This window comes from Neovison vison, chromosome 12 (genome assembly GCF_020171115.1).
Source record: "Neovison vison isolate M4711 chromosome 12, ASM_NN_V1, whole genome shotgun sequence".
NCBI lineage: Eukaryota > Metazoa > Chordata > Mammalia > Carnivora > Mustelidae > Neogale > Neogale vison.
In genome coordinates, this window is record NC_058102.1 from 63,417,716 (window position 1) to 63,441,999 (window position 24,284).

The 24,284-nt window shown below is 38.2% G+C and overlaps 1 protein-coding gene across 3 annotated transcripts in view; it reads left to right on the plus strand.

Annotated features, from left to right (window-relative positions):
* PDE3A (phosphodiesterase 3A) overlaps positions 1–13,563 on the plus strand; it is a 324,042-nt gene extending 310,479 nt beyond the window's left edge. For all 3 annotated transcript variants that reach the window (XM_044229305.1, XM_044229307.1, XM_044229306.1), the window contains exons 15-16: positions 1,175–1,430; positions 9,445–13,563. In XM_044229305.1, the coding sequence (XP_044085240.1) occupies positions 1,175–1,430; positions 9,445–9,686 (498 nt within the window). In that variant the 3' untranslated portion in view covers positions 9,687–13,563. The remainder of the gene's footprint in view (positions 1–1,174; positions 1,431–9,444) is intronic.
* Positions 13,564–24,284: the final 10,721 nt, after the last annotated feature.

Consider the following 24,284-nt stretch of genomic DNA (forward strand, 5'->3'; position numbering starts at 1 on the left):
TATTATAAAGGCATCCAGAAATAAGATGAGGTGACTTTTTAAATAATAATTTGACTATCACTGGATATACTTGAAGAGGGATTAGAAAGAACTTTTGTGGGTTTTATAGATAGGACTCATACATAGGTTAAAAGGTTTGTACTTCCTAGAAAACAATATATTGCCTTTTCTAGAAATGATATTAACTCATAATCAATCCCCAAGTACTGAAATACCAAAAAAAAAAAAAAAAAAGTGGGGGGCACACCTGGGTGGCTTAGTCAGTTAAGTGTCTGCTTTCGGCTCAGGTCATGATCCCAGGGTCTTGGGATTCAGTCCATGTTGGGCTCCCTGCTCAGTGGGGAGCCCACTTCTCCCTCTCCCTCTGCCCCTCCTCCCATTGTTTTTTTTTTTTCTCTCTCTCTCTAATAAATAAATAAATACAAATCTTAAAATAAAAAAAAAGAAAATTTAAAAATGCAAAAAAAAATAAAGGAAAAGGATAACCCAGTTATAATAATTCTACTACATAGACATAACCATTGTTGGTATTTCAGTATATTTCCTTTGTTAATTTTGCTAGGTGACTACTGGTTTACAGTCTGTTATTTTTTTCCAGAAAGATTTGAAGTATTTCAAAATAAAAACACTTACACAGTAGTACTGTTAAACATGTTGACAAGTCAGAATATCAGAAATCATGTGATCACAGAAGATAAAATTCAACGAAAAGCTGAGATAAGGTGGCATCTTTAATTGAGCAATAAATTATTCTAAGCTTTACTGGCAGCCAAGGTAAAAGGAAAAAAAGTGATAGATTATGTATTTTTTTCATAATTATTTCCAGCATTGCATTTTGAGTACATTTATAGCCTAATAGAGCAAGGCGTGACATGATAAGAAATACCATCTACTAAGACATTAGACCATTTCTTCTGTTGCCCCTTGATCAAAAGCCAAAACCTCAAGATCACAAAAGTGGTAAATGGCAACAAAACATTTCTACAGGGATCTCAGCAATTTGGGTAGAATCCTTTAGCAGTCAAGTAAAAGAGGGAGTTCACTCATGAGTGTCTGGGTTCTTACGTAATTGCAGATTTTAGGTGCCAAGTGAATGCTGACTCTACTAGTATTTTAAACTTTCCATGTCATGTATCTTTTTGGTTGACCCTTCATGATAAATTCCTATTTCTAGGGTGATGAAGAGGCCAGCCTTGGGTTACCAATAAGCCCCTTCATGGACCGTTCTGCTCCTCAGTTGGCCAATCTTCAGGAATCCTTCATCTCTCACATTGTGGGTCCTCTGTGCAACTCCTATGATTCAGCAGGACTAATGCCAGGGAAATGGGTGGAAGATAGTGATGAGTCAGGAGATACTGATGACCCAGAAGAAGAAGAGGAGGAGGAAGCACCAAACGAAGAGGAAACCTGTGAAAATAATGAATCTCCAAGTAAGTTTTATGAAATCTATTTCTAGTGTGTTTTTTCTAAGTTTCTTTTTTTTAACATAGGTTCAGATAAGTCTTGAGCTTCTCGAGAAGTACATAGTTTGTGTCCAGATACCATCTTCATCTGATTGTGTATAACCTCCCTTCCCTAATATAATAACAGAAATTATAGACTATGGAATCTATTATAATACCGCATTCATATAAAGATACAGCCTCTGTTATGAAGTAAAAAGAAATTAAACAGTTGGAGCCTGTCCTTCAGAGTATCTTAATGATTTAGAGATGAGAGGAGTTTCAGATATCCTATAAAGCAACCAATGCTTGTGTTGGTTTAGTTGGAGGAAGGCCGTGTGAAGTGGGAAGAGGTAGCTATCACTCATTCATGTAACAAATACTTATTAAGCATCTACTTTGTGCCAGGCATTCTTCCAAGTACTGAAGATAGAGCCATGAGCAGATCAGACAAAATATAAATAAATTGTTGCCCATTTAAATGACTCTTTTAGTGGAGTACGTAGACACTAAGCAAGACCAATTGGTAAGTCTCTGACATGTGAGGTACTGATAAATGCTAGAGCTTTAAAAAAAAAAAATGGAAGAGGGATATGAAATATTGCAGAGAAAGGTTAAAATTTTAGATAAGGTAGCCACAGATGGGCTAAATAAAAAAGAGATTAAAAAAAAAAAAGACTGAAAGATTTGGGGGAATGATCCATGGAAGTATAGGGAAAAGTGTGCCGAGAAAGAGAGAAAAGCAAACTGTGTAAAGGTCATGAGGTGGGCGTTGGCTGGGTGTTGAAGAAGCATGGGCTGGGCTGGGGTGGCTGAGAGGAAAGGTAGTGAGGGAGCAGCAGGAGAGAGGTGGTGGGGAGCCAGAGGATGTAGGGCATGAGGGTGGGGCTCTGTAGGGCACTGTATGGAGTTTGGCTCTTAACTCTGAGTAAGATGGGAAGCTGTCCGTGATTTTGTGCAGAAGAGTTAGCTGATTCAGCTTACATTTTAAATGGGTTACCTCAGCTGCTGTACTGAGAATACCTTGAGTTTAGGGTAGAGCAAGGATAATAAGTTAAGAGGCTATTGAAATTATCCAAGTGAGAAAGGAATGTGGCTTTGAACAGGACAGAGCAGTAGTGTTAATGATGATGAAAAGTGTTTCCATCTGGTCTCTCATTTGGAGCACATGATGTAGCCAGTTTACATGATGGCTACATGAGTTTATCTGACTGTAAAAAGAGATTTTTTTTTCTTCTCATCTTGAAATATTCTTTGATATTTCTCCTGTCATAGGGAGGAGACCCAAACAGCGTAATTAGTAAAACCCATAACTCTTACAGTGCTATTGCACAAATACTGTTCTTGCATTCACGAAAACATAGTATGTGATTTATATGTGCCTTCAGAAAGAATGTGCAGTCATATTTTTTCGAAGTGCTTATCCAAAATATTACCAAAGAGAGATATTCTGATCATCTGTTTCTATTTTTTAGCACAGTCAGGAAAATTCATGACTCAATTCATCTCAGCCATCCAGTAAATACAGTTTAACATGGGTGGTGACCCATTTGCCCTCATATAAGTACTCTGCTGTAAGCTTACCAAGATAGGGAGATCTTTATAAACTGATAAAAAAAAAGTATAAACTGATGAGGGTTTTGCAGTTTTGATTCTAGGTCAAATTTTTGCCCAAGTTCTTTGGTACAGAATAAGGAAAAAGTCAAAAGTTGTTTTCCTTCAATATCCTATTATTGAAGTAATTATATTTTATTTCTCTGGTGCTTATAAAAAAGGTTTCCATTAGCAATTTGGGGCTAGTCCTGAGATTCAGAGGTTGGAACCAAGATTGGGATTCATGGCTTATTTTTTCATTTGCTTATTTAATAAACATGTATTGGTTTTCTTTTTCCCTTTTTCCCTTTTTTTTTTTTTTTTAACTTGTTTTCATTTCAGAGACCTGTAGTTTGCTGTTTAAGGAAAGGACAGGGTTTTTTGGGTTTGGGTTTGGGTTTTTTTTTTTTCTTTTTTTTTTGAATGAGTGACATTAGAAAGTGTTGTCAGCTTAGCCTCTTGGAAAAGCCTTGTTCCCATGGGCACTCAATGATTGCTATTTGAACTCAAACACATCGAAAAAGCACACACATAATACAGGCATCAGGAATCAAAGGACACAGGCCAAGAGATTTTACAGGCTCAACTTGTCAACATTGGCTTTAGCAACAAACTCGACAACCAGATATTCAATTACTTTTCCATTCTGTGGGGTTCAGTTGCCATACTGACTTCCAGATTCTGCTCTCCAGACCAAGCCCTCCAAACTCTACTGCTGTAGAATCCTAGTAATTTTAATTCTGTAATCATATTGACTGAGATGGTTAACTTGATTTAGCCTGAAACTTAGGTTTCAGAAAAAATTTAGATTAAATATGCACTGATAATTTCAGCAATTTGCAAAACTTGGAGATCTCCCAGGAAACACAGAATTAAATGTTTCAATATGGTATCCTAGGGAAAGAAGGCTTTTTCCCAACCTCATAATTAAATCTGAAAGATTCCTACAGCGAACTAAGAGGTTTCTAATGAAGTACTAAGCTGCATTTAGAATTTGAGCAATGAAAGGCTCTTTGTTCTCATTTCAAAAGGTTCCAGTGCTGAACAATTTGGCTCCCAATACAGGCATGCTTTAGACCACCTGCAGACTCTAATCTACGCAAATTTATTTGGTACAAACTTTCTTCTACGTCACCTTATTCAGTTTAATTCCAGAGAGGTTTATTGCTAACGTTTAACAGCATTAATAAGAGAACAGCTGTTCTCATGGGGGCTGCCCTGAAAGGAAAAGGAGAAAAATTGAGCATTTGTTACCTCTTCCCTATGAATACAATGCGTGAATGTGTACAACAGTCAGATGGAGTGACCACCTTGGGCAGTAGCGTTTATCATATCACTGTGATTCAGATCTATCCTTCAGCCAGTGCTCACGTGTAACTCTCTTGATTCAAAGCAATAGATTAAAAACTACATTAACATTTAAAAATTTCTCAACAGAAACTGATTTGTACCTGACTCCAATAAAAACAAAGTAGAAATAAGCAAGTAGATGGCTTTGGTAGAAGAGTAATTTTATAAATGTGCTTTTAAAAATCTAATGTAGGGGTGCCTGGGTGACTCATTTGGTTGAGCACCTGACTCTTGATTTTAGCACAGGCCATGAATTCAGGGTCGTGGGATCGAGCCCCGATTCCCTCTCTCCCTCTGCCCCTCCTTCCCTCTCTTTAATAGTTAAAAAAAAAAAAAAAATCTAAAACAACCTAATGTAGTAGTAATATATCTTACTGATTTTTATAGGAATAACTCAGATTTCTTTAAATTTAGTGTATGCATGTATGTGTGTATGTATATGCTTATTAAGAAACTTTCAAATGAAGAAATTGATGTCATGCTCCAGGACCCTATGACCTTCTGCCATATGCATGCCCTTCACTCTGCCTGGAATGCTGCCCACACCGTTTTCACCTACTGTATTTAATTTTCAAAATTTACATCTCACCTCAAGTGTCCTATCCTTTGAAAAAATCTTACCTGTTCCCTCACAGATTGAGTCATGTGTGTTGCCGTGGTTTGATGTGTCAGAGAGAAATTGCACTGCGCACTTATTAAAAGTGTCAGAAAAGACTTTATTCAAGATTATTGCAATAAGGAAGAGAGATTAAATTCAACTCCATTGAAACTAAGGCAGGAGGCTATTTAAGCACTAGTGTGAGTTTGTGAAAATCCAGTATAGGACCTTAGAGGGATGTTGGTCAATGTGATCGAGCCATCTGTGTTTGCTAATTGGTACTGCTGAAGTTGGACACTTCTCCTCCCATGGAGACTGGAATTAGGGACCCTGTTTTTTTCAATGATTTCATTTCAAAGGAATCACACCCAGGTACGTGGGAGACATGTTCTTGGATTGTAAAACTAGCTAGAAGCTGGGAGAAGATTTATATTACAAAGGAGCAGAGAAGGTATTTGCACTTTCAACTCTTAGCAAGTAAATGCTATAAGAAAAGGGAAGTCAGAGACCTATAATCTGGAAGAAACCAATCTAAAGTTTAGTCAAGCTGAGGGGAACATTAAGCCCATCTTGATCACATGCGTACATTGTCATAAAACACAAATACAACATGTGTGTTTCATTTTTTGTCTTCTTTGCCCTCTCCCCTATAAACTGGAAGCTCCCTTAAGGCAAGCTCTGGACTAATCAGTCTTTGTGTCCATAGCATCCAGAAAATTGCTTGCCAATTAATGAGTGGTCGATATAAGTTTGATTGGCGGGTTTATCTCATAAATAAAATAATGAATACAGTAAATTGTTTTTTAAATTTTTGCTTATGACTCTGTTTGTATCCCTTCCCCCTGGCATTATTTCAGCTTAATAATTTTGTTTTGTGTCTGCATGGTTCAAAAGTAATTCAATATAATTTAATTTAAGGTCCTTTTATTTGATCTGTATTTTTAAATCAATCTTATCCTGTAAAATGCAAGAAATTTTTGTGGTATATTAAAATAAAGCTGTTGAAGGAATCACTAGTACTTCCACAAAAATGTTGCTGGATGGCCTCCGAGAGATCTAGTTCCTTTGGTACACCGCATAGCAAATGGATTTTTTTTTTCCTATCGTTACTCTTTTTTTCCTTCTATTATTTCTTCTTCTCCCCCTCCCCCTGATTATACATTGTGAATCATTGCTACTTTATTAAGTAAGCCCACATATCCCTGCTGACCATCCTGGAAACTTGTACTATTACTGTTACCTCTTAACATAGTCTCTACTAGATCAGATATCCTTTTCATATCATGGTCATTTTTATGACTTACCAATGCTTCATCATTTACTTGGAACTGTGGAGCAGAAGCTAGGGAGAACATGAGTCATCTAGTAAACTCTTACTACTGAGTACTTACTAACATCTGGAGGTTTGTGAATATACACAAAAAGAGGATACAGGTTTCTGCCCATAGGAAATTTTATAGCCTAACAGGGGATCTTAGCCTACTTTCTAAATTCTTGGCCTAAGTCTACAATGGTCACTCAGATAAAGGTACCAAGAGATACATTGTGCCTGTGAACAGACCCTCTTCAAAGCTCAAGATGAGCTGCCAACTTTACCTCTGCCCTGGAAGGTCTCCCAGACTTTACATGTTCAGCATCCCCCTCAAATCTCAAGATTTGCCTTTCTCACTATATCTTAATACTACTCAACGGCTCAGGCCAGACAGCTCAGGTTTGTTTTTTTTGGTTTTGTTTTGGTTTTGTTTTGGTTTGATTTGATTTTTCTTAGTTTCAGAGGTAGAATTTAGTGATCCATCAGTGGAATATAACACCCAGCACTCGTTACCTCACATGCCATCTTTAATGCCAGTGCCCAGTTACACCATTGCCCCCACTGACCTCTCCAGCAACCCTCAGTTTGTTTCCTAGAGTTCAGCATCTTTTACGGTTTGTCTTTCTCTCATTTTTCATCATATTTTTTCCTCCCTTCCCCTATGTTCATCTGTTTTGTTTCCTAAATTCCACATAAGAGTGAAATCTTGCAATATTTGTCTTTTTCTGACTGACTGACTCTGCTTAGTGTAATAAATACCCTCTAGTTCCATCCACATCATTGCACATGTTAGGACTTCATTCCTTATGATGGCTGAGTGAGTACATGAGTGAGTATATGAGTACATGTACACCACATCTTTATCCATTCCTCTGTCCCTGGACATTCAGGCTCTTTCCATATTTTGGCTATTGTGGACATTGCTACTATAAACAGTGGGGTGCATGTGCCCCTTCAAATCACAATGTTTGTATCCTTTGGGTAAATACCACTGGCTTGGTCGTAGGGTAGCTCTGTTTTTTAACTTGGTTCATCCCTCTTCTTTTTTCTCTACATCTAATCAGTTGCCAAAGTTCTGTTGATGAAACCTCACAAATATATCTCACACTTACTGACTTCTTTTCATTTCCATTACCTTCACTCTATCCCCAGACACCATCATCATGTTGTATCCTCCCATCTGAGTCCTTTTTCTCTCTTTGTGCCACCTTTAAAAGATCTTGTAAGTCTCAGTGTGATTGCACTTGATTTTCCACTTTCTACCTACTAGAGTAAAAACTCCATGCTGGCAAGCATTATGTCTATCAGTGAGCGACCAGAATCTGGCCTACTTGGTACATATTAGGTGCTTAATAAGTAGATAAGGAAGTGGAAGACTAAACAGTGAATTATGGTATCAATTCAAATTCTTTAAAATATCTTATGTTTCTTCTGTTGAAATTGATTTTACTACACTTCCCCAATCAAGAGATGTGATTTGTACTTCAGTACAAATCTTCAGTACTTCTTTGTTGAAAACATAAATGTTTGGGTCACCAAGATAATGTAATTTGTTTACTTATTAAATACATATTTGCTGAGCCTGCTTCTGCTTGAGGTATTTATGGGTCTTTACAAGGCTTCCTCAAAGAAGCTATAGTCTAATAGAGGGGCTAATGCCTAGAATATAGGAGAACAAGATAAATGTCCTAAAGGATGCACATTATTGAGGACGATGTTTTAGTTACAAGTGACAAGACTCCAATCAAGTGAGCATATGCAAAAAGGAAAATGATTGGTTTAGGTAAACCTGATGTTGTCTAGTATCCATGCTTACTTGCATCTGCCCTTGTCTCGGAGTCTCCTTCCTGATAGCCTGATCTTCATCTTTGCTTTTTTCATGAGACTGGACTATAGCCAGCTCTGTGTTTTCTTCATTCCAGATAAACAAACAGAGGAGAAAAGATCCCCAATTCCCAGTCCCTGACTCATTTTCATTCTGTGCCATTGGAAAAAAAATCCTAGGGAAGGACACCAACTGACCTGATTTGGGTCACGTGTGTACCCTTTGACCCGTCACTGAGACATAGCTATTTTTTTTTTTAAGATTTTATTTATTTGACAGACAGAGATCACAAGTAGGCAGAGAGGCAGAGAGAGAGGAAGGGAAGCAGGCTCCCCGCTGAGCAGAGAGCCTGATGTGGGACTTGATCCCAGGACCCTGAGATCATGACCCGAGCTGAAGGCAGCGGCTTAACCCACTGAGCCACCCAGGCGCCCCGAGACATAGCTATTTTGTCAGAAGTTTGGGGGGTGGGGAGTAGAATTTGAAAACCTTTTCTAGAACTACATAATTTAAAAAGGGATGAGAGTTTCCACTCAATGGCTTTGGTGATCAGAAAAAGAGATAATGATAATGAGAAAGGGGGGAAAAAAAGGAAAGCAATCTGGATATAAAAAAAGGAAAGCATATATGAAGTAAAATGAGAGTTGAGAAGAGAGGGAGGAGGAGAGATTGTTTCTTAGAGGAGGAATTCAGTGAAATCTGATTTGAGTCTTAAAATAATAAATGGGTGTGAACTTTCAGTGACTGAGAAGAGCATTTGAGAAAGAGGGCAGTACCAGCTTGAAAGCAGAAGATTTCACTGTATGTACAGGAGAGAGAACAGTGAAGTAGAGACAGAAGCCAGGCTGTAGAAGAAGGAAGACTACAAACGTGGGCTCGTGCTACCTTGTGGGAGAACTTTGAGAGGAGTTTGACGTGAATTTTTTAGTCCCCATGAAGCAGAACAGTAACACTGAAACCAGCTTTAAAGAAACCAGTCTTGTAGACTTGTGCGTGTTGAATTAGTTGACAAGGTAAAGGAAGACATAACAAGCAGTTCTTCCAGTAGGCTAAGGTGAACAGTCTCGAGGATGTGACTGGAGAATAATGCCAAGATGCAAGCAAAACTGTGTGGGGCATTACAGAATATTAAAATGCTGTTTACTATATGTCTCGATGATTTATGACTGATTGTTGCCATCTTCCTCTTCCTTCCCCACTCTCACCGGCAATGTCACTGTGATAAACAAATCCAGGGACACGTATGCATTTGGTACTTAGCTCCTATTAATAATGTGAAAAGAGATAACTGAGCACACAAATAAGTAATTTGGTGTTTTCTCAGGAAAGAAAACTTTCAAAAGGAGGAAGATCTACTGCCAAATAACTCAGCACCTCCTGCAGAACCACAAGATGTGGAAGAGAGTCATTGAAGAGGAGCAGCGGTTGGCGGGCATAGAGAACCCGTCCCTGGACCCGTCCGCCCAGCCGCCTCCCTCAGAACAGATCCAGGCCATCAGGGAAGAAGAGGAAGAGAAAGGGAAGCCCAGAGGAGAGGAGATCCCGGCTCCGGAGCAAAACCAGTGACAGTGGATACAATGAGCTGTGTTTCCCAGCAGAGTGACTTGTCACAGACTCTTTTCAAGCCAGCACAACACTTAGACACAACACTGTAGAAATACGAGAAGATGGGCAAACAGCTATTGCATTTTGGGATTCTTCGCGTTTTATGGGTTTATTTTTACAGTGAGGTACATTGTTAAAAACTCTTGCTCAGAGAAGCTTTCACATTTGCAACACCAGCTTCTAAGGATTTTTTTTAAGGAAGACATATATATGTGTGTGTGTATATAAGCTCGCACGTAGATACATGTAAAACATATTCACACACATACACGCACACGCACATGCACACTGAAAGCCAGGCTTCCTGGCACCACCATTTAGTAACATTCATGTTAAGATATATAGTGCTCACTGTGATATAATAAGTTATAAAGGAAAAAAATAAAGGAAAACAAATCACAAAGGAAATGGTGCGGCTTAGCAGGGAAACAGTGCAGGGAATGTCAGTTCCCAACTAAGGAGCTTTGGCTCTTAGTAATGACGGATGAAAGTTCCAGAGCATTATTTGAGTTCTTACACATCCTGCCAACACCGTGTGTGTGTGTGTGTGTGTGTGTGTGAGTGTGAGAGAGAGAGAGAGAGGAGTGAAAGTGTGCCTGTGTGTGTGTATGTGTGTATGTACCAGAGATTCTTTTGGTTTTAGTAGCTCGTAGAGTAGCTGCAGCAAATGACTCTGCGCATCTGAACAAAGAGAAGGTGGTTCACTCTGGAGTGTCTTTGAGAGACAGTCGTGCCAAATGCCTTCCTCCATGTAGCTCCAGTACAACTCCTCCCCAGAGGGAGGGTAGTCACAGGCTGGCGAGCGGGCCACGTGACTGGTACTACTGCCCAGGCTCCGCTTGGAGGCACTCCATTGCCAGCCTTAAACCTGGAAGACAGGCATTTTCCAATCTCCTTGCCTAATGAATGTATAGGAGCTGTTTGTGAGTAGGTCACTCACGGAAGATCGAATCACCTTTGTAAGGGGATGGCCTTCTTTATACGTAAACACTTAAGAAGGAGCTGGAGACAGATCTTTTCATGAGGTTAGCATTCTAAAACATTGCCAGAGAAGACCTGGGGAATTGCTCTAATACAATCGATCTCCCGGGGTCTTAATGTGCTGCAAAATGTGTGATAGAAGAGGAAGGAAGAAAAGCAAGAACAAAAGCAAAAGAAGAGCCTGCTATGGGAGGATATATAGTGAGAGGCGAAGGGGGGGAATTTCAACTTGGGGTTTGGTGTGTGTGGACAGAGTGAGAGACCGATTCTTGGCAATTGAAGATTGGCTTTGGGTGGCCAAGTTTCCACTGAGGGCCTGTTGTGGTGGTCCACGTGCTGTGGGATGGGGTGGCTTCGATCTGCAGTCTGGCCCCTTGTCATGTTCCTTTGGGCAGGGAAGATTATGGAAGGATTTGGGGGGACTGGGCCTATTATTGGAAGTCTTTTTTTTTTTTTAATTTGTTTATCTACACTTGTTTATGCTGTGAGCCAAACCTCTATTTAAAAAGTTGATACTCACTTTCAATATTTTATTTCATATTATTATATTTGTCATGAATAGTTATCTTGATGTAAATATAAAGATTTGTTTCTGTAGATAGTAAACTCTTTTTTTAAAAAAAAAAAGGAAAAGGGAAACGTTTTTATAAAGTTATATTTTAATCACCATTTGTATACATTGTATCTATCTCTAAGCCCCGTAAGAGAATGATGATTCATTTGCACGGAGGTCTATGGACAGCCACTTACCTGCCTATCCTAATTTAAATGATAACCTGATATAGTTACTTTGTGCCAATTAAATGAGGATGCCACAAAAAAGTGTTTTTTTTTTTTTCACTAGGAACTTTTACTACCTGTTGGGAAATTTTGGGGTCCATGTCTCCCAAACGGAAGGACTTTCTTAACCAATACCGAATTTTTATGATTGGTGTCCATTTCTTGTCAACACTTTTTGATCATAACTCCTTCAATACTATGTATGGAACTGCTCACCAATGAAACGATCTTAGTTTCTAAATAGACCTTGATGGTGATTTCTAACTTTTATTTCCTCTGACATAATAGAAAAGAGTGTTTGCATTTTAAAGATTCCTTTGCTTCTCATAAATGAATATTCTTCCCTCCCAAAGCAATGATTGTACATTAACCATGGCATTTTCCAAACAAGGCAAAGATAATTCAATCAAAAACAAACACTGTTTCAAAGCAAGTTTCCCATTAAGTAAGAAAATATGAAAAGACTCAAGTAGATTGCAGACTCTACTTAAATAATGAGAATAATTTCCTGTTTTTTGACTTAACACTTGAGATCTTCATTATTCAGGATGTACTGAGTTGTGTTCCATTTTCTTAGTGTTTCAACTACATGTCTCATGTTTGCAAAAATTACTGTGAGTCAGATGCATTTACTTCCTCAGTTACTTTAACTGTTCTCCTGCCCTTACCCAATAAGAGAGGAGGAAAAAAAATTATGCACATATACCTCTTGCATTTAATTCCTTAACAAAACGAATCTTTTCCCTTTCTCCTAATGGCATACATATCTAAAACACTCATTAAGTCAAGGAAAAATGGGAGTGTGGAGCAAGTGCGATGATAGCCTAGCAGTTAAGAGTCTAGAAGCCTACGAGGGTAGCTTGGTCAAAGCTGGGAGGCCTCAATTAGGGGCCAGCCTGGCTGTCAGAGTAGAGGTCTTAGCAAACTACCTAGTTTCATTTATTTTGTTTTAAAGTACATGAAGTACTGGTGGCCATAGCACTTAGAACCTCTTCATTCCAGAATTATGTTCATCAGTCCAGGCAGATTGACCATTTTTTCTTCAAAAATAAATTGCCAGTCTATTAAAACTAAAAGTCCATCAAAATGGAATGAAGATCAAGTATGAGGCTTTCATACACATTCATTACATCCCAAAGGAAGCCTAGGGGCATAAAAAGACGGTTTCTGCCGATGATACTCTCCCCTGCCTTGGTGACAGCAATATTTCCATGTTCACTTCCAACTCTGGAGCTTACTCCCTGTGGTGCCAGCATATTTGTGGCCATTTACTACATTTTTATATGAGCCTGTTTATAGGTGCCATTAGATAAACTCAGGTCTTTCAAATGAAGGAGTTTCTAGACCATTTAGGAAAAAGAATGGTTGTATAGATAGCCATAAAACCAATGGTGGGAAAATTGGGAACTGGTGACCTTGATGCTAAGGGTTGGTTTCTGTTAAGGAAAAGACCAGGTATCCTGTGAGCATCACTGGTGTCATCTCCAGCATGCTCATAGAATGTCTTTTCAGACATTCTTGTCTTTTAGTCCATCTAAGCCAACCTTTATCCTTGGTGAAAACACCACTTTGGTTTTTTTTTCTAAGTGATAAAATTGTATTTTTTTGTCTTTTGTATAAGACTTGGTTTTGCTCTCAGTAGAAGATGAAGACAGCTTTGGATAGATCTGTGTTGGTCTTCATCTGACAAGTGAAGGAATGTCCTCATATTTAAGAAAATACTCATTTTCTAAAAGCAGAATACCCAATTCTGTCTGTTCCATTTTGATGGAATTCCGAACAAACCCTAACCATGGCAATCCCAGTAAAACTAAAGGAAAGGGATTGTAGAACATGCAGACTGTTCATATTATATGTATGTATTGTGATTTCCTCATGTCCTCTGCCTCTCTTGATTTGCAATTTCCCAGTATCCCCTGTCACGTGCCCAGAGAACTTTCTTTGACGGTAAAAGCTGTGCAAAAGGCATGAGACTCAGGCCTATTCTTTGTTTAAATGGTGGAAAAATATAAGTTATTTTCTAAGTAATAAAGATATGAAAATTATCATTGTAAATAAAGTCTAAAGTTTGAAATGACTGTTTTACAAAAGCGAGCTATTTGTGTGATGAGCAACTGCTGAGTAATGAGAAGTGAATAATCAAAAACTCATTTCTGTCCTACTTTGGCAGGTATTTTTTGGTGGTTCTCTGTCAGTATGGGGATCTCCACTCTCCTCGCCTTTTAAAATACTTGTAAAATAAGAATGAAAACCAAAGTAAGGATCTTACTATCCTCTCTTCCATCCTAACGCTGAGTCCCCACTTGATGCCTTTCCTAGCTCATATGCCGCTTTGGAAATAAACTGTTTTCTTTTCAAACTGGCAGAAGACTCCAGTAAAACAGAGTTTTGTAAAATTTCATAGTCGGTAAGTCAAGATTCCCCTCATTCTAGAGAGTATCAGCTACTGCATATGGAAAGAAAATGTCAATAAAATTTCAAATGCCAATAGCTCAACTACAAACCACCGAGAGCTAAAATATCTATATAGTTTGAAACCAAACTGAGTTTCCTTTATTCACCTTTTCTCCTAATAAGCAACAAAGTACTTTATGATCATTGTTCTAGGTCATTCCTTTCTCTCGTGCTTGTTCTGAAAGGAAACTGAATTTGCTGATGTTGTTAGTCGGTTCAATGGAATTCCACCTGAAGATTAGGAAACCAAGTAACCATTTTAGGTGAAGAGCGTTCCAAAATAAAATCACTCACAGAACATCTACTCAAAGCAAATTATGCAAGTTTTAGGTCCTATATTCATATTAGGTTGTTTCTCTAGAATACCCAAATTCTTACAGCAAGTTTGGGATGAATTAACTAGACTATAGCCTTGAGTTAATGAAACTGGAAACAGTGCATTGAATCACTTAACCTGAGGTTTGCTGGTATTTACCGTGTTCAGCACTGATGACCCATGGTCAGAGACAAGAACAGGGTTTTCAGTCTCCATGATACACTATGGATGGTAGGCCATTTGTGTATCACCAACACATTTCATTTGTTAAAATGATGCTGCTTTTACCTTACCTAATGGCGCTTTTATCTCACCTGAAGTGATCTTTATGTTCATACTACGAAATCATTCTAACAGCAGGTTAACAATGATGACCCAGAAGAATTGGGTATTTTGTTGCAAAATACATTTGGAGATCCAAAACTGACCATTAAAGCTTTATAATTTGGTGGAACTCAGTGTTCACATCTGGAGATTCAAAAATACTGATCCACTATAAATTATTCAAGTATAATAAGATTATACATGGAATTATGTAAAGATGGAAAACAAAATTAGTTTTTGGCATATGCTTCAAGCTCTAAAAAGAGCTGAATTTCCTATCTAAGGGCAGCTAGTTCTTCATATTATACTTCTGACGTTGATTGCTTTGACAGGCATTGGTATTCAAGGATTTCTGCTTCCCTGAGGAGTGGTGGAACAGAGAAGAGAAGTCAAGCCACCGCCTTCTTGATAAATACTGAACATGTCCCTGTTCAGAAAGGTTTCCTCATTACTTCACATCAGTTTGGTCATGCAAATAATTCAATCAAAAACTGCTTCAAAGAGATGTAATATTAAATCATCCTATGTAAGTACTATCAAGAATATTTAAATTTGATTAAGCATTTGAACCAAAGCTGTTTAAAAAATTGTGTTTTTTTAATTTAACTAAAAACTCACAAAATGACATTCCATGATATAGAGATGCTAAATACATTAGTATAATCAGAACTACTATTGTGTAACAGAAAACTGGAAAGAATATTTAATTCTTTATGTCTTGCCTCAGGGAGGCAAATGCTTTATGGAGGGTCCAAGAAATACATGAAATAGATAAAAATAAATTTATTCCCAATAGTTTAATTAGATTAAGTGTACAAATTATAGGCCTGAGTTGTTCTGGGTTTTCCCAAGGAAAAATAATGTATTATTATCCAGCAATTTATCTTGGATTAGGTTGTTTTTAGAATAAGAGGTCTATTAATGTAGATTACATTTTGCTAAGTTATAACACAGTGAAAATGCCAAATACTTACCTTCGTTACTAAGAAAAACTACATCTTATTAATCTTGACTTTCACAGATGAAGCACTGACCAGGCAATAATCCACACCCACTGCTTCATCTACCGAGACTGATCAAATGGTAGGTTGGAATTTGTAATTCATTAATAGAAAAGTAATTAAAAAACTATTTTAAAATTTTACTGCCTTAACTAAAATTTCAGTGTCAATAGAAGTGCTTCTTTCAGATGAAAAAAACTGTAGCAGGAAATCCTCCCTTCCCTCTTACAAACAAAACAAAACAAAACAAAAAGTCAAACTCATAGGAGAAAAGTGAGGATTCTCTTCAATTTTACTTCCCATGCTCAAAGTAGTAAAGCAAAAAGAATCAACTTCTCCTCTGCCATAATGAGGAGAAAAAATGCTTTTCACCCCAAGTTCTAACTTGCCAAGCCTGGTTTCATTGTACAGCCCATGGTACTAAAAAGCAAAAACAAAAACGGAGCTATAGATTGGGAGTGAACACTACATAAAATGTGAAGGATCACCCTGGGACACCCCTTCATCTTTGTGACAAACCAATTTAGTTATTTATCAGTTACTCTGGAATAAAGGGACTGAATGGATCCATAGTTCAACCCTGAAATCCCTTGCAACAGTCAGCACTTACACGTGCTCTGGAACACAAATTCGCCTTTGGAGCTTGGAAACTGCTGCTTGACTACCTTTTGAAGGGAAGGATTTTTTTTTAATCTAGTAATTTTACTCCCTATATTATAGCAAAATATTTGGATGATTTCATGCAAAATTAAAAGTAATTGTTTAAAGATGTTTTATTTGTGTATATAACTTGTTGGTTGTTAGAATTTTCCATCAAGCTTCTTTTAAAAGTTAACTGATTTTTACAGCTCAAGCCACTACTACCACATATTTTGTTTTAGCTAGTAATAAGCATAATCAGTACCATAGTGTTGCTATCTTTAAATAATAACCCAGCACATCTACGTATTTACCTGTTAGTGAAGTTTATTGGCCTTTTAGTATATATTTGTTCCTTAGTTTTTTTTAAAAAAAATCAGTTTTTTAATACTCTGAAATATTTGCTTGGGATTTTCACCATATTATGTTTGCTTAACTGGTGGATTTGTTTTGTTTTTGTTTTCCATTTATGAGTATCACTTTACTTCTTGATACATTCTCACAGAAGTACACATACCATTTTTGTTCCAACAAGGAGAGTTTGTTAGTTAATGGGCACTAGAAATAACTATCACTGAACCCACCCACTCCCTGATATTTTTTCCAAAGATGTTTATCATGCAAATCACAAAATGAAAATTGGTGCTTTTATAAATGTTCTGAAATTTTCAGTGCAAAATAATGAAAATGCGATTCTTCCTAGCTTTCTATAATGCTATTAAGATGTGCAACTGAAAGAACTTTAATTTGAATCTAGAGTATTTTTGGTTGGGGTTGATTTGGTTAATTTGATTTGGTTTTTAGTGTTAAAATTGGTTTGTTATTCCTGATGGAGTAGTTGTTCTGATTGTCATTATTTCTCCCATTTCCTCCAATTATAGTATATGTGCTGCCGAAGCGAGCACTATTTCTCCCATTTCCTGACCAATAAACCCAAGAAACAAAAAAACTGCCATTGGAAATTTCAAATTAGCATGTCCCAAATGTTTAACTTCTTAGAGTACTTGTGAACCAGACAGTATGAACTTCATTTAGTATTCCTAGAAAGCAATATTTTCAAAGAAGTACCAACCAAAACAACAGTATAGGGGATGTCTTTTGCACATGACAGTTTTTAACAAGGTAATTCTTACCACTTTCAGCTGAATATGTTTATTAATAACCCCCCAAATTTATCAACTTTTAGAAACCCAAGAGTGAAGCATTGAACTTAAGTGATCATTTTGCAATGAAATCTTGTCCTTTCATCTGTACCTTGCACTTAATATACATAACAATACTTAATATCTTCCTTTCATAATTATTTGTTAAGTAATTTAGTTAATGTGCTGATAAGTATTTTGTAAAAAGTAAAATCTGTACAGAAAAAAATAATAAATTGTACTTATTTTTATTGTTCTTTAGCTTAGACACTACAATGATGTTCCTTGTTTGCCAGAATTCCTGGAAGTGCCTCTTGATTTTATAGATTATATATATATATACATAAATATACATATATTTATGTATATTTTATATACATAAAAATATTATAGTAACCATATACTCAAAATCATAAGAATTGTGTCACAGGTGATCAGTGTGGATGTTACAATGTGAAAACAGTGTATGATATAAATATAACTCTGTGGTATTATGTTTGATGTAGTTATTTGTACAATCCAAGTCCCCCATCCAGTTTTGAAGGCACCCTTTCCTCACATTTCCAAATGCAGTGACTTGTGCCAGGACTATGCACACTGTAGCAAGCCATTCTTTACAATTCCTAATGACTCCTGGGGGCCTCTATTCCCACGGTCACATTCCCTTCCCTGTCACCAATGAATTCTTATCTGTGTTAATCTTCATCTCGCTGTAGCTAAGCTGTGTTCTTTCTCTAAACAAATAGTCAACACCATAACCAAGATCCCAGGATTTCTGGCATTTAGCTTCAGAGTCCTATAAAATAAGAGGTTCTGATCTTTATCCCATAAATACTACAATTTGTCCTATAAAGATTGTCTGCTGATGCCCAATACATGGGATATTTGATTGTAAAGACTCAGAATTATTTTTGTTCTGCGTATTTGAAAGCTTTCAAGGACTCTGAAGGATTCAGGGCATTCAGAGTGTTTTAATTGACTCAAATATATAGTCCTCAGAAACCAAAGCAAAATGTGATTTCTACCCAAAGTTCTCAAGGAATTAATTCTTTAAGCTACATGTACAGATTTCCGCATTACCTAGACAAAAATCCCTGCTCCTAAGTTTGGTGTATTCATATCTTTCTTCACTCTGGTCCAAAACTATCCCCCACCGAAATAAATAACCATTTATCATTTATATTTCTATGTCTTGGGCAAAGTATATCAGTGGAGTATTTACACACACTGTATACTTGTATTTTCTTTCTTCCTTTGTGTACATACACCCTCTTCCAACCACAGACAGCACAAAGGAGCAAGACTGCCAATATCTTCTCAAGATGTGACTCTTATGTGATGTGACACCCAAGATGTGACACCCAGGGCTATCCTCTTACAGTGATGCTATGGTCCTCAGTGGAAGGGAGGCCATATCTGGCTGTTTCCACCTGAACCTTCATCTCCTTCCTGCAATTAGGTGCTGTCAAACTTGTTTTAGGTAAGGAAAAGTGAATTCCCATGGTACAGTAAGAGAGGTGATGATGTGTATCTTCTAATGGATCCCGAGATCCAGGCCACTGCAAAGGGATGGCCACAGCCACTGGCAGGAATAGAAAGCCTCAAAGATCAGTTCAGTGTGTGTCCTGGGTCAGCTCTACACATCTCCCCTACGCTCGTTGAACTGCATGAGGTGAGGCTTGGGATATGGATATACCCTAACCAATGAAAAGAAGAAAGAAAATCCATTCTTAAATCATTAGAAAATCTTCTGCTTGTTGGGACAGATTTAAGCTTCTTTAATCCTGAAGATACTTCATGTCCTGATCATTTTTTCTGATACCATTGCTGGCTTAAGAAAGGAGCTCCACTTCCACTTCTGCTGAAATCTGTCAGATTTGAGGAATTGTCTCGGATCATTTGGCCTCCTGGGACCAGTCAGAGCTGGGTGGGCTGGGCCAGGGATGGTGGTACACATTGCTTCATACTTAGTCATTAGCACTCAGTACAGTGGATCCTTGCTCTATTGTCAGTCTGACTGATTTTCCCTGCCAGATGCAAAGGTGAATTCATAGAAGGCCTGGTCTTCAGAGACTTCAAAGTAGCTAGTGATTATGTATTTGTTTTCTATTTCTGCTGTAATAAATTAGCACAAATTTTGTGACTTCAAACAGTTCAAACTTATTAGCTCACAACTTCTGCTCTCTCACAAGATTAAAATCCAGTGTTTGCCAGCCTGGCTCTTCCCTGAAGTATCTAAAATCCACTTCTGAACACACTTGGGTTGTTGGCAAAATGCAGTTCCTTGTGTTACAGGGCTGAGGCCCCCATTCCTTGCCAGCTGATCCCTGGGAACCTCTCTCAGTCTCTTTGGGCCATTTCCTTTCTCCAGGCATTGCTTTTCTCACCAGCCCCATCTTCAAACCAGCAACATTACAGGATTCCTTCTTACACTTTAAAACGTTCTCACTTCTGCTGCATCCTTTCCATCTCCAGCTAGAGAGCGTTCTCTGCTTTTAAGGACTCGGGTGATTATATTGGGCCCAGAGAATCCAAGATGATCTCCCTACTTTAAGACCTTAAATTACATTTGAAAAGGCTCTTTTGCCATGTAACTTAACATATTTACGATTTTCTGGGGATGATGGGGCAGACATCTTTGGGGGCTATAATTCTATCTTCTACAAATTATGAATAGGATAAGGAACAGGGTGGAGATAAAGAAGGTGTATGGGCCACACAGTTATTCTACATAATGGAAACTCATGCCTACAATGAAATTGAAGGGAAGGTGTAGAGATTTCCCATATACCCCCTGCTCCCATACACCCAACGTCCCCCAGTATCGATATTCCTATCAGAATGGTATAGTTGTTACCATTAATGAACTATTTATGAACACGTTATAAATCACCCAAAGTCCATTATTTAGGGTTTACTTTTGGTGGTGTACATTCTAAGGGTTTGGACAAATGTATAATGACATGTATTCATCATTATAATATCACATGGGGTATTTTCACTGCTTAAAAATCCTCTGTATTCTGCCTATTCCTCACCCACAGCCCTAACCTTGACCACCACTGGTCTTTCACTGTCTCTATAGTTTTATCTTTTCCAGAATGTCTTAGAGTTGGAATCATACCGTATGTATCCTTTTCAGATTAGTTTTTCTCACTTAGTAATTTGCATTTAAAGCTCCTCCAAGTCAGCGTGCCTGGGTGACACAATTATTAAACATCTGACTCTGGCTTCAGCTCCGGTCATGATCTCAGGGTCCTGGGATCCAGCCCTGCATCAGGCTCTGCACTCAGTGAGGAGTCTGCTTGAGATTCTTTCTCCCTCTCCTTCTGCCCCTCTCCCAGTTGGGCTCTCTCTCTGTGTCTAAAATAAATAAACAAATGTTTTAAAAAATAATAAATTTCCTTCATGTCTTTTCATGGCTGGGTAGGATGGGACCAACATTTATTTATTTAGTTACTGACTGAAGGACATTGCAGTTCCTTCCAAGTTTCAGCACTTACAAATAAAGCTGTCATAAACATCTATGTGCAGGTTTCTGAGTAGACATAAGTTTTCAACTCCTTTGGGTAAATACCAAGAAGTGTGATTACTGGATCATATGAGAAGAATATGCTCAGTTTTATGAGAAACCACCAAACCCTCTTCCAAAATGTGTGTACCATTTTACATTCCCACCAGCGTGAGTTTTTAGACCTTTTCAGTGCAGAGATCTGGCATATGTACTATTCAGACTGAAAACTCCTAGTTCCAACACGGGACTGCAAAGTTTTTCTTAACCTCATTCATCTTAAATTATAAATGACACTTTAAGTGATGAGCCTGGGTGAGGTCATAAGGGAGTAAGTGTAGATAAAGCAAAGAAGATATTCTAAGGACTGAACTGTGCAGTGTTTTGGCAATGAATGTTAATGGAAAATGACCACTGAGGCAGGAGGAAAACCAAAAGAGTGTGGGGTTCTAAAAACTGGGTTTAAAAAAAGGATCAAAGGAAAGGGCACAATCAGTGGTATACAATTCTGCTAATCAATTAAAATGAAGCCTGGAAATTGATCTCTGGATTTATTAATGTGAAGGTCTTTGATGTTATTGATGAAAGTAGCTATGGTAAAGTGGTAGAAGCAAAAAAAAAGAACAGGCGGTACAAGAAATATAGAAGAGGAATTTTAGATAAGGAGCATAGATGATAGTGTATGCTTAGCAACATGAACCATACATCCATAGGAATAGAAAGAAGACAAATAATATGAATACACATACAGGGGGGGAGTAAATGTGGCGAGGGCAGAAAACAGTATTTCTCTCCTGATTTAAAAAATTTCATCAGTGAGTTCCCAAGCAAGATCATTGGCTGATAATGAAAGTTGGGGGAAAACCAAAGTTTGGGAGAAGTCATTCAGGAGAAAGGAAAACTGATTAGGTTATAAAAAGATACGTTTAACAGTGCCTCTGAGACCCAGTGAGGTTAGTGGTCATGATTAAAGATGAGCCCTGAGGGCATGGTAATGAGTTTTCTTCAACTATTTAAAATAGTGTGGGTGTAAACACAGAGTGGATGGGAAGTTGAATTTAACTCAGCTGTGGTTTGCCAAGGAAGAGCAACAAACTGACCAATGGACAAGGGAATGCACCATCGTACTGTGCAAGTGAGTGATTTGAACAGTTGTATGAAACTCAACTCAGATAAGGAGGGAAATGACAATGTGAATATTATGGGTTAAATTGTGCCGCCCGCCCCCAAATATGTTGAAATTCTAGCCTCCAGTATCATTGAATGTGACCTTATTTGGAAGTAGGGTCTTTGCAGATTGATCAAGCTAAGATGAGGTCACTGAAATGGCACTATGACTGGTGTCCTTTCAAGAACAGGAGAAGACAGAGACACAGAAGAGAAGATGGTCATGTGACAATAGAGGCAGAGATGGAAGCAGTAAATCCACAAGCCAAGCAGTGCCCACAGTTGTCAGTCACCAATGAAGGAGGAAGAGTAAGGAAGGATCTCTGCAGGTTTCAGAGGGAGCAGGGCTCTGCTGACACCTCGAGTTTGGACTTCTGGCATCCAGAACTGAGATAATAAAGTTCCTCTGCTTTAAGCCACCCAGGTTGTGGTACTCTGTAATTGCAGCACTGGGAAACTCATTCATTGATGGTTAATTTCACAACACAGTGGCAAAGTCGAGTTGTTTTGATAGAGATTATATGGCCTGCAAAACCTAAAGGACTTACTCTTTGACTCTTTGCAGGAAAATTTTGCTGACGCCGGGTCTATAGTATGGAAGTAGGATACAGTCCAATGCAAGACTCTATACATGAGAAGCTCTGAATATTATGTAAAGTAAGCATTATGGACATTCAGAACTGTAACATGAACTGTGGACTCAAGCGGTCAGGAGAGGAACCATGGTAGAGAGTGAACTTGAGCAAATTGGGGATAGGCCAAATTATATTCTCAAGGGAGAACTGCATTTCTCAATGAGGATAGTAAACACTGTTTTCCCCTAAATGCACCAGTGGCCACCTGTTAGATGCATTGAAAAGTCTAAGACCTATGGCAATGCTTGCTCACTAGCAAAGGCTGTTTTGATTGCTAAAATAAAATATGTGGTCTTCAGAGTCTGAATGCACCGTTGCTTCACTATAAGATCTATTATTTTATATTTAATAATATTAAATATTATTATATTTTTCTTGTATCCCTTCTTCCCTTTGGTAGGAAAAGGTGCTTATAATCATATTTGATTATTGGTTAATGATCCTTACCATTGTGCGAACTGAAATTATACGTGTAATGTTGATAATTTCCAGTCACTTAGTGCTTTGTTATTTGAGACATACTTTTGACTACATCGTATCATTAAATCCTTAAAACAGCCCTATGAATGTGTTTTGTTTTCTCTAATAAGAATTGTGCTTTATGGAGAGGAAGTTGAGATTCAGTAAAGTTTGGTGACCAGGCCAGAGTCATAGCCGTTTAAGAATATGCTGGATCTCGGGTAGTACCAGTAGCAGATTCGTTTATTGCTATAAACGAAACGCAAGCCAGTACTACTCAGAATCTCCTAAAATGGTACTCTTGGAAAAAGAATTTATCATAATTTTAGAATTTTTCAGTGCAAGGAGTTCTCTCTCCTTGGAATTTAGATAGAATAAACAAGTGGCTGCCAAAATTTCAGTGTTTTTCTTTTTTTCTATCAGACCCTTATAAATTGGATGCGAGCAACTGATCATGTGTCTGAGAATTGGCCCTTTCTAGAGAGAGCTCTCAGCAGAGCCTTGATCCTGACCTGGTATGTGGTCCCTAAGATTCTCAAATCCCAACCGGGAAAAGAACCCATACAAAGATTTAGCTTATGAGCCCTTTTTTTTTTCTTATTTTTTTTTTCTTTTTTCTCAGAAGGATCCCAGTGATGTCCTCAAGGAGCAGCTGGCTTAAAAACTTCTTGGAAGGAGAAGGAGGGATCTTTGTTAGAAACTTCCGCCCCTCCTCCTGCTTCTGTTCCTTTCCCCTCTGCCCCCTGCAGAGTTGTGTTTCTGGGAATCAGCAAGTAAGATCACAAGTAGTCTTTTCTCTTTTCACTCTCTCTCTCATACAGAAAGCTTTATCACGTGTGGCCTTAAACTTGCAGCAAACTGCAAAGAAATGGCTCCAAAGCTTCAGCTCTTTCTGTGCCCTGGGAGCTGAGATGCAAGTCAGTGGCTTTGCCAGCGTGGCCTGTTCTTTGCAGACTGCCAGAGAAAAGAGGCCAGGAGGAAAGAGGGAAGAGTCGAAATTGCCCAGGGGTGAGACCATGCCCTTCATCTTTTCTTTTCCCTAATTTGCTCTGTCTGTGTCCATCCAGGCTCTCCCCACCTGGCACAACTGCTCAGAGCTGCTGTAGAATTCACCCCAGTTTCCTCTCTCAGCCTGTGAAGTGGGGTCCAG